Source organism: Chenopodium album, chromosome 2, assembly GCF_948465745.1.
Source record: "Chenopodium album chromosome 2, dcCheAlbu1.1, whole genome shotgun sequence".
Lineage (NCBI taxonomy): Eukaryota > Viridiplantae > Streptophyta > Magnoliopsida > Caryophyllales > Amaranthaceae > Chenopodium > Chenopodium album.
Window position 1 is genome coordinate 84,715,286 of NC_137835.1, and position 12,190 is coordinate 84,727,475.

A 12,190-nucleotide genomic window follows, 5' to 3' on the forward strand; every position below is an offset into this window, starting at 1 on the left:
GTGTTTCAAACTTCCAACTGATCTGGAAAGACTACAGTTGCTTGTTCTCTCTCTTTAATTTGCTTGTTTGTTAGTTATGCATGTTATATGGGATAACCAATGCAAATTAAAGATTGATTTGATTTTACCAAGTATATGTATGTTTCAATAGTTGATATATATATAGTTGCTTACAAGTTACAACTAATTATATTGGCCGACAACTAATATTACCAATTAATTGATGAGACATTATGTTAGTTTTTCAAGTGATCGACGTATCATGTAGATTTATAAGTACACAATGAGTAATTGTTGTCAAACACAAAATTGATATACTAGTAAATGAAATTGATTGATGAGTAGCACTTGATATTTTTACACCCATAATATGCATACATAATTTAGAATATCACCAAAAACATCAACATCAATTTATCAAGTTATAAGGAAACATCACATAATAAGTATTATTATAATTTTCACATTCATCGCATATAGAAGTTCTTTTATAAGTGGAGAAATATAAGAGACATATACTACTTTATGTCAAATCGTTGCAAATAATATGTAACGAAGGTAGTATATATTATACTTGCATATAACATGAAATTGTACTTTATTAGGGCATTTTGCAAAGCACTAGAGTATACTCAAAATGTTAAAATGAGTTTAACAAATATATTTGTAAATATATTATGCCACTGTAGTAGTTTTTAATGGATTAAAAAACTACGATTAGAGAATTTATGATAATTAATTGGATAATTGTGATTTCCGTACAAAGAACAGTCCAAGACGACTGCTTAAAACAGACAATAATTTGTGGCCCACACTTACCAGAAGAGTTTGACATATTTGACTGCTTATTATTGAGATTGAGACCCTCTATTTTGTACGTATTATACTCTTTACTCCTTCAATTTTATAATTCTATACACTTTATTATATAAGCCATATTAAAATAAACATCCAATGAATATCGTCCAACACATCATAAGCTTTAGCGGTTTTGCACTCACTAACACTTTCAAGATTTGAATAATAATGATAATGGAGTATCAACATTGATCTAAACCATGGATTTGGTGGTGCATAATAGTTTAATTTTATAAGGGATGATAAAAGGGTGAGATTAATAGGGATATTTAGTATTAAATATATATTTAAGAGGTTGAAAGTTCATCGAATTAAGAAATTATTAAAGCAGTTAAATATTTCTCGATTTTAATAACATTATTCTTGAATGTACTAGCCTATAAAAAAATAGCATTGCTTTTTATAACGGCAATTTTACTTAGACATAAATATCTTATTTTGAACATAATGCACTTTAAAATAATATTTCGTGTGAGTTCAAATAAGTTCATACACACTCGTAAATTAAGTTTAGATAAATACAGAGTACTCGATATAAATATATACGATTAATTGATGAAGACGAGGTACTCTAATACAAGTATGTATTATTGTATATTTGTATTTTTTATCGAATGAGGAAAATAACATCACCACAAACATGTGTTCTAAACATTTAACCTAACTAGCCCGTGATTTACCTTATCTATACAACCGGTTTAAACCTTAGTGACAATAATTGAACTTAATTCAGCTAAACAAATTTACACAATTTATCAACCCTTCTCTTAGAATGCACTATTTTCAACAAAACATTTTGTTCTTATATCGTAGTACACTAATGGCATGTATTAATAAAATGAAATCAACTGAACTGAACTGAGCTGAGCTGAACTGAGTTGAGCTAGCTGAATTGAGCTGAACTGAATATTTTATAAGAAAAGAAATTAGGAGCTGAACTGAACTGAGTGAACTGAACTGAAAATAAACGTATAAGAACAGACCTTAAGCTGAACTAATTGAATCATATGAAGTTATTACTTCGTGGAAGTGGTGGGAATCATCTACTAAGTTATATATGATTAGAACTTGATCGATAAACCCTTATTTTTTCTATTCATAAGTAAAAACTTTACTTATTTTCAACTTCTTTTTTCTTTAATTATTATTGAATAGTCGTAAGTATAAATAAGATTATAAGAAATAAACCTTATCTTATATCTAAACTTATCTTATGCTATACTTCCTCCGTTTTCTTTTACTTGCAACACACCTTTTAGGCACGCAGTTTTAGGAGATGATTAGTGAGGATAAACGAGCGATTTTATCAATATAATTTTTACACGAAGATTAGAATAGGGTTAAGTATCATTTGTAAAAATTATAATGAATAATTTATCCGTTTACATTACATAAACCCGACCTCAAAACACGTGCCACAAGGCTGTGTTGCAAGTAAAAAGAAATGGAGGAAGTATGAGTTTACATGAATTTTAAACTTATAGGGCCTATTTCAGTTGTAATATATACTCTTTTTTTTTTTTTTTTTGAAACTAGTTGTAATATATACTTAGATTACCCTTATAAGAGACAATTTTTTTCTAAATTGAACCTTTTTTTTTTTTTTTTTTTTTTTTTTTGAAGAGAACAGACTTTTAATTAAGTTTAAATAATTTGCTATTAATATTAATGCATCTATTTTTAAAACGAAGGAGGCGAGATATTATAACCGACATGTATGGCAGAAATGCACGTGGGCAAATGAGAGGGCTCCGCACGGTTGGTGGGACCCAAGAGTGGGACAGGGGCACAGACGTCATATCAAACCCAACGTCCCATCTGATTGACCGTTGATTGCGGGATTCTCGTGCAAATGACCCCCACTTTGCCCTTTTGCCCATTTTTTGCTCTTTCTTCGGCCCCACCCGACCCGATCTTGGCCCGTTTTTTTTAATCTTTCAAATTATATTTTTACTATTGCCTATCAACAAAGGAAGAATATTGGTTTCAAAAAAAATAAAAAAAGAAGGGAAGAAATCTTTGTATGTACCAAATTACCAATACCATGGTAGGAATTATAATTCCCATATTGTTTTACTTTTTGCATAAAATACAATGGTATAGATGAAATTTCAAATGCAAGTCTCCAATACTAATGTGATTCATTTATTAAATAAAATTTTTGTATTAAAATATAACACTGTTATAAAAAATTAAAGGATGAAAACAATTACATGTTATTGTATCATTAGTTTTAACTTATTGGATTGTTATTAAGGCCGGAAAGAACGAGCAAGTTATACAAAACATTTGACTAATAAATTGTTAAAAGATAAATTATGATTATCATCTCAATAAACTTCAGTAATAATTTATTAATCAACATATGCGTCAAGCAAATAGAGTCCTTAAATTAAAAACAAAGAGAATAGTCATTTAACTAAATGTTTTCAGGTTGGACCTCGAATCGAATAATTTTGACTTCAGTATGATTTAGATGAAACTATTCATTGTCCATTTGTATCAACATTTCAAACATCTATTGACGCCAAATATTTAAACAAAGTAGAAATCATAGTCTTAAAGAATTTAACTAATATCAATTTTGTATAGGTTGTTTAACCCAACAAGATTGCAAATTAGACTTTGTTCAGTGTAACTAATTTGAAATATCTGTAACCATCTTAAGTTATATTATCTAGTCTTTTATTTATTTATTTATTTATTTATTTTTTTTTGAGGAAAATATTATCTAGTCTTTCTTATAAAAACTGTAGCATAGCTTATTTTCATGTACAATTGTACAATTTGTACTCCATAACAAAACTTAATATTCTTAACTTTTTTATTGTGCCTAAATTTTTTTTTAATTAAAACAAACAAACCCATTTAAAATCTGATAACAAACAAGAAAACAACCCATAATCCTAATTATAATATTAGTAGAAATATGCAAAGATATTATAGAGTAATTTGCAAGTATTTAACCAATTATAGCCAATTTTAACAATTCCACAAATCTAGAAATGATTTGATTTGACTTTTACATACTCATTGCGATTTATGGCCTCATTCACTCTTTTCTCTCTTGTCATTCAATTGATTTAACAAGATAAGAGAGTGAAGGCTGCTCTAATTGATTTTGAAGAGACAACTCTTTCAAAGAATCTCTTCAATATCATCATCATTTTTATGACAACCAATCGAACAATCATATGACCCAAATTACATTTCATGGTTTTTAACTATAATTATATATATACCTCTTTCTTTGCTATTTTAGTTAATTTTTTTTGGCTATATAGTACAGTTAATATTTGCATAAATACTAATTTATTTATTTTTTACTACATAGATTCTATAATAGTACCTTTATTTGATACCTTAGCTATTTTTGCCATATAATTCTATCATGTGTAATTCCAAAAATACAACGTTTTTGATGGTTTGATCACATCTAGGTGACAAATGACAATTCACCTTATTATCCAATAACAATCAAGGTAGAGAACTAAATTGATAATTTATTTAAACAGATGACAAATTTTTAGTCATATGATCATTGAGGTATCCGGGTCTACATGATCATTGATTAAGGGTCTGTTTCCATTAATTGAACTGAGTTGAACTGAACTGAGCTAAACTTATTAGAGCTGAACTGAACTGAACTAAAAAGAATATTTTATAAGAGAAGGAAATTAGGAGCTGAACTGAATTGAACTGGACTTATTAGAGCTAAACTAAACTGAACTTATTAGAGCCGAGCTGAAAATAATCGTATGAGAATAGGCCTTAATTCAAACCCTCGTTACAACGGATTATAAAGTACAATAAAAATAAAATACTAGTTTAACCTTATATATATGTAATTAAAACAATGAAACTCAGCACATATGTGATATGTAACCAAGTACTAATAAAAATTACTACTCTAATAAACATATACATTAATACCTCCTATTTATAAACATTTAACGATAAAATGCTCAAATTTAATCTATGAATGGTGAAAAAAAAAGGGGTCTATCATGTCAATTATAAGCAATTTTGTATGCTCAAGTAAGTTTATAAACAGTGATACTATACATGACCTTTGTTCGCATTAAAACATTATATTATGAAGGGTTGAAGCCTTAGCAGGGAATTGAAATATTTAATGAAACCCTAATATATAGCTTCATCCTTTTGATATAGTGAGTCCCTTCATAGTAGTTCATACCGTACCCTATAATAATAAAGGGCAACAAGTGAATTTATAATTAATAGAAAACTAATTCATAAAGTTGTGCTATAATTAGCAAGACAAAGGGCTCGGTGCAAGGGAAAAGTTCCTCCTATTATCCATGAATCGAGTTGAGATTGGAAGGAGGTGCTTTTGTTAGCTAAGTGGATTGTTTTGATAAGTCGATAAAATTAAAGATTCACAACACTTAATTGGAGATGAAAGATTCACAACACTTAATTGGGAATTGTAACTAAACTACTATTACAATTATTATCAAGACCTAATAGATCTATTAAGGTTTATAACTAATTTTTATGACTTTAGGAGACACTTCTTACATATATATTCATTTTAATCAGTAAAAATCTTGGAATACAGGGAAAAAAAAATGACAAAGTGCTTTGCATAACAGACCCATGATTATATCCTACAGGACTATTTAGTGGTTGAAACTATCTTTTTTTTTTTTTTTTTTTTTTTTTTTTAACTATAGACTTAATAGGTTACGAATTATGCATTATCAATCTAATAACTTTAATTAAGGTAGGGAGTGTAAATGATAATTCGCATTACATAAGTATATAAGAAAGACAAGTATATATCAAAATCATACTCCGTATAAAATAAGAAGGGGTTTATATGGTGAAAAAATTTGTAAGCCTAAAGAGATGAATAAAGTATATATGGATGCCAGCATATGCGTGCTAAGCGAAAAAGGGCAATATCATGCATAATGCATTCATGCTAGGGCAAGTATTAAGTAATACTTATTCGATCTGTAAAAATATATATATATAATAAAAATAAATACATAAATAAATCATTACATCATATCGGTCCTACTCACAAATTGAAGACATGGAATAGTTTAAAGATAGTTGGGATTGAAGACATGGAATAGTTTAAAGATAGTTGGGTTATTATTTCCTTAATCTCTTTATCAAACCATTTTAGTATAGTAGCATCTTATAGGAAGTCTAATCAACCAAAAGACTATATTAAAAATCAAATCTACTTTTTTCTTAGTATTCACAAATGATATACATGACTATCATTTTTAAAGTTAGGATAGAAAGAAGTGGAAAATACATTTAGCGTATCATCTAATACACTACAGAAATTCATATTAGTAATTGAGAGATATTGATTTTGTTTTTTTGTTTTTTTTTTTTTAAAAAAAACAATCAAACCTAAGCTTAATTCAAAACTTCAAGTATTTAGTTAAATGATTACTTTTTATCTATAAAGTGGTTGTCTTGGAATCTTTTAAAGTGAATGAAAATTGTAAAAGGTCCTACGGTTTAGCAATTTCTTAATCAACTTCACCAAGATAGTCAAGGCTTTAAGGGTCATCCTAATTATCATATCTTTAAAAGCATACAATTATTAGTAATTACATAATTCAATGAGGATTAGCAAACATAATTATCTAATCATAGATAACTTGTCGGCTTGATTATACTATTGATTAAATTTAGAATTATTTAATCACGCTTTTCTCTTAGAAAATCATCCTAATATCCTATGTATAACATAGGACATGCTTGATTCGTTAGAAGTAATGTAGGGATGGTGACTTGATCAAGTTACCCTAATATCAAAATATTGTACACTCCTTCCAATTCTACAAGGTGAATTGTATAACACTCATAAATCATACACGGAGTAATAATATGTATATTAATGTAGCATCCAGTGAAGAACGAACTTTACTCTCCGGTAAACTCTAATACTGTGAATTATACTATTATGTATTTAATCTTTTGAAATTATTATACACGTATACTTCATATAATCAAAGATGTAATCCATCTTAAAGATGGATCAAAGGTCTATGAGATTAGTTGGTGTTTATATCCATCCCTACTATGAGGTTTATAATAAATTGTAATCATATAAAGTGTATACTAGTTGTATATGCATGTTTCATTGTGAATTTGTGATCCAATCATCATTCAAATTTCATTGAAATAGAGATCACACAAGTTAATATCCACAAGGTAAAACCACCTAGTTAATAAACATATGCACTGAAAAAAATATGCAGTCTGACAACTTACTATTCATAGCTCATAGACCAAGTCATTTATAGTTATTAGATAACTTTTATCAATCTTATTTCTCAGAGAACCAGAGACAATGCTTCGTTTATTACAGTAGATCGATTATCTGACCAACATCAATGCATATGCATTACTAGTTTACTACTACTAGGGGTGACCCCTTTATAAATTTGACTAACTAGGATCCCTAGAATGAATGGAGAAGAAAATTTAACTACTTATTAGTTATTCGTCACTCTCATAAAAGCAACACATTTAGAGAATGTGAGTTCAGTTTATTTCAATTCAGTTCTTAATTTTCTTCTCTCATAAAATATTCATTTCATTTCAGTTAAGCCTAATAAGTTCAGTTCAGTTCAGTTAAGTTCAGTTCATTTCCCCTTAATATCTCATATTAGAATGTATTGGTATAACATCTAATATTTATACAATTAGATTGAAATGAATTAACAGTTATCTTCAAAATAAAGTGTTTGGTAATGACTTTGTAGGCCAAAATGGTTTTTTTCCAATTAAAAAATCCCAACTTTTGAAAGTTACACAAAATGCTAATTGAAAAGTTATCAAACAAGCATGATAACATGCTAATTAATTAGTTTAATGCTAAATATTAGGTAACTTATTGCCTTTTCAATTAAAGAAGACCTTCAACAAATATCAATATAGCACTAATTAAGCTCGAGCAAAGCAAATTAAATTTAACAGATTCTCTAAATAATAGGGTAGCATTCCCTGATTAAATTAAATAAAAGATCATCAGATTGGGTGTTTTCAATGATTCTTGCCTAACAAACCTTTTATGGACAAATTCTCAAGAAATTAATTCTACACAGTATCAAAATGAATGAACTAATTAAGGAGAGATTTTATTAATAAAATAAAAAGATGCTAGTTAATTATAGACTATAGTGTAATGAGCATAATACTATAAATCTATAATGCATGGTCAGTAATATTTATAGCATTTAAGTTTTAGGGTTTGTTGTATTAATCTAGATTTATGTGAACTTAGGGTCTATTGTGATTTAATGAGCTGAACTGAACTGAGCTGACTGTACTGTTCATGAGAGAAGGAAATTAGGAACTGAAACTAATCTGAAGTAAGCTAAGCTGAGCTGAATTGAACTGAACTGAAATTAAGCTAAGCTAAAATTAAGCTGAAGAGAACAAGCCCTTATATTGCACTTATTTAAATTCATTTGATCTTCATCACCATATATATATACTAGAATTTATATAAAAATATGTATGTCCTAAATTCAACTAGGAACTCTATAATAATAACAAGCATTTAAATCAAACACTGATGAATCTCTACCCCTAATTAAAGTAATGGAAATCACTATTTTCTGGGAAATTTAGGAATAACATATTCTTTTTGTTTTGTCATTCTCTTGTTTCTCAGTCTAAACTGTTTTTTATCTTCATTTTTTGGTCAAAGATATCAAAGCTTATTAGCTTCTACTTTAAGCAGTATACAACAGTAGTCAAACTCATAACAATTTCTGTATATCTTTAACATATTAAGCAGTACTAAATGCAGTTAAACAACAGTTGCATTTAACTAATGAATAAAAAAAAACATGCTCAATTTTGTATTCCATTTAGTACTAGTACATACGTACTAATAAGATTCTTCTAATCTTACTTGTAACATATATTAGATTAACTACTAAATACATAATCAACCACAACTTTAACTCGGGAATTTCAAAGCTCGTGCACATTTTCCCCTTGTTAATTTCAATTAGATATATACCATGAATCTAGTCATCTACACCACAAATACAAAACCATATCACAAATTTTTCCATACGAAACTATCTCAAAATAAATCATTATTAATTAGAAATAACATTATAAAACTACTTATTGAACTCGCACCAGCTGACCAGCCTACAAATTGCATTGACTTTATTAATTACTTATAATCACTCAACTCGACTAAATTAATTCATTTATATTTAAAGCCACTTAATTAATTATATTCAATTAATAGATCACCATACACTAATTTAATTTGTCCTGAGATATGTAGATAAGAGTAACACAAATTAAATTCGATAAGTTTTCCCTAAGAAGGCAATAACATTGACCATAAGATGATACTACTAGTAGTAACCCTAGAAAACCTAACCAACCAACCAATTCAACATCATCATAATTCATAACATAACATAACATACTTCTACTACTACTACTACTACTATTACTACAACACCATCAACTATAAATACATACACAAAATACTTCATAGTTAATAATAAAAAAAACATAACATCCTTACATAATATCAACCAGCACCAGCTGGTGGTGGCAATGGAAGCTGAGCCAGTGGCGGCGCAACCATCATCGATATTGATTCGTTATTATTCTTCTGTGTGACGCGCTTACGTTTCTTTTTTTCATAACTAATACCTCTCGCCTTAGATTGAGAATCCCTAACTTCCCTCAAGTAGAGCCGTACAGCACGGGCCCCAAACGGGTTCATTTCGGGCTTACCCCCGTTTTCTTCGTAGGCAGCTCTGAGCCGTCCGATCAAAGCGTCAAGCGATCCCCACGCTTGACGGAGCGGGCACGGGCAGGGGGCAGGTGGATTAGGGTGACCGTAAAACGGACACATGTGATTATGCACCTTAGTTTTTCCGAACTGATCAAGGTAGCGTAGAAACTCCAATACGTGGGCCCCGCTACACCGGTTGAGCGCGAGAGGGGGCCGGTGGTTCTTTAGGTATTGTCCGAAGGTGGTCCAGTCTCTCCGTTTTTGGTTCTCGTATCGGCTACTACTTGGTGGTGGTGGAGTTGTAGGAATAGTTAGTGATGTAGAGATCGAGGAAGATGAACAAATGGTGATAGTAGGATTAGTAGAAGTAGTGTTAGTATTAGTAGGTGAAGAAGATGATGAAAGGAAGAATGATGTTGAGTTGTTATTATTGTTTGATGTGTGATGAGAGATTGAATGATCCATGTTGTTCTTTTTAGGGTTGTTGGTGTTTTTTTTTTTTTTTTTTTTAAAGGAGAAAAAGGGATGTGTTATTATTTTGTTAAGGATGGAATAATAATTTAGGGATGAGAGATTGAGAAGGGGAGTGTGGGGTGTATAAATAATTGAGGGAGGAATTGAAGGATATAATGGGATGTATCATGTATGTGTATATGTGTGGTTGATTTCAAGAAGAAATGCAAGAAGTACAAGTTAAGAGAATTGGTGTTACTTGTTAGAGTAAGTGAAAATTGGTATAGTGAAAGGTTTGTCTCTTTGTGTTTGTGGGTTTAATTTCAAAGAGGTTTTACATTGGAGGAGGGGTTCAAGGGTTTCTTCTCTAAGTTTGGGACAAGTTCAAGTTGATGGTTTTACCAATTTACTCTTATTCTCATGGGGAAGGAGGAGGGGAAATCTAAGTAGAAATGTTACCTCGATATGCATTTACTTTTTGTAAAAAATTTACACGTAACGTCTTGTTTGGGTGAAATATGACTGGTTGATGTTGAGACGGTTTTCTCTAAAGAACCTATTATATTCCATAGGTGAATATACATACTACCTCCGGTTCAAATAACTCGCAACTTTGGGGTATTATTTGTGAGATATAAAATATTCCAAAGTTGCAAGTAATTTGGACCGGAGGTAGTATGATGCTTCTTTTTCTTAATTAATGTTGTTCTAGTTAGGAAGCTTTTGCACCATAGGTTATGTGATTTAAAAAGGCTTTTATGTATTAGCTAGAAATTTTACCTAGCTTAGAGACTACTATACCTGTCAAAGAGTAGATACAATAGCCTTAGAAAACGATTTTCTCATAAATTTAACCCCAATTAAGATTGGCTGAAATTCCAATATTAAATGGTTTTTTGTTTGTAATGTACACATAATACTAGATTGACTGAAATTCCAAGTTTCCAACATTTAGTGTTGCTCATTTGAATTAGAATTCAATATATTAAGTATGATTTTGATTTTAAATATATAGCCCATCTTCTATAGCTATTAATTAATTTCATAAATGAGTTTACTTACTTAAACACTTAATCAGAGTCTCAATAACACATCAATAAATTGGGAAACATTTGAGACAATTTTCACATAAACCCAATTTAGTATGAATATTAGATTTACTGAAAATGCTAGATTTAGCGCTACTTTTTTTTAATTACTAATGTGCATATTGTTATGAAATTTTGAAAATATAAGAAAACAGATTCAAGGCATATTATAAGAAAAATTATTTTATAAATTGTGTATTGTTCTCACAATTTTCCAACATAACCTATCATTTTGTGTGTATGCGTGTGTCTTAAGCTCATTGCTCACCACCTCGCTTCCATTTGTTTAATCAAAAACAAAAAAAAATCTCCATAACACTTGATTTTTAATAATCTAGAGTTTCTTGTGATTGCATTGGAAATGTACTTATGAATGCTAAAAATATCGAAAACTAAGAAGCTTTTGTCATTTCTATTTTCTATTAACAATCTAATTTAACCCATTATACACTTAAGACAACTTTCTAAGAATGGAAAACCTCATACTTCCTAAATATAGAGGAAAAGCATAGGTAATAGCACCTGAAAAATATGACCATTTAATTATAAATATCATATATATGTTCATTACAAAAAATGCTAAAATTTTGCTTAGTACGAAGAGAATTTTAAATTAAATAAGCATAATTTAGAAACCAAGAAGTTTTATATTTAAGAATTTTGTTATGTATATATGAAGTATTCACTGCATTTAGTCCACCGGCCCACCGTCACTGTTACCACTATGTCTCTACTGTTGGAACTCAATTCAACACCATTCAAATTAAAGTTAAAGATTTTCTGAAATATTAAATTGAATTTTAATGGTTAATTTAAACTTGTGATACATAAAATTTTGTAGCTAAATAAGTTTTATACTTATTAAGTAATCTTGTATAGGTGTTAGGGTAGTAAGAGGTTTTATAAAGCTCAAAGAATAATACAGTACTTGTATAATTTGCGGTGATTAATTATTTAATTTATGGGTCAAAAAACGAAAGTCATTGCAAGTTTTATGGTTGGATTTTTTAATCCTAAAAAT

The 12,190-nt window shown here is 29.3% G+C and overlaps 1 protein-coding gene across 1 annotated transcript; it reads right to left on the reverse strand.

Annotated features, from left to right (window-relative positions):
- Positions 1-9,353: 9,353 nt before the first annotated feature.
- On the reverse strand, positions 9,354-10,093 carry LOC145578132 (protein LIGHT-DEPENDENT SHORT HYPOCOTYLS 4-like). Its single transcript, XM_081635518.1, has one exon. The coding sequence runs from the start codon at positions 10,091-10,093 to the stop codon at positions 9,419-9,421; it is 675 nt and encodes a 224-aa protein (XP_081491644.1). The 3' UTR covers positions 9,354-9,418.
- Between the last annotated feature and the right edge of the window lie 2,097 nt (positions 10,094-12,190).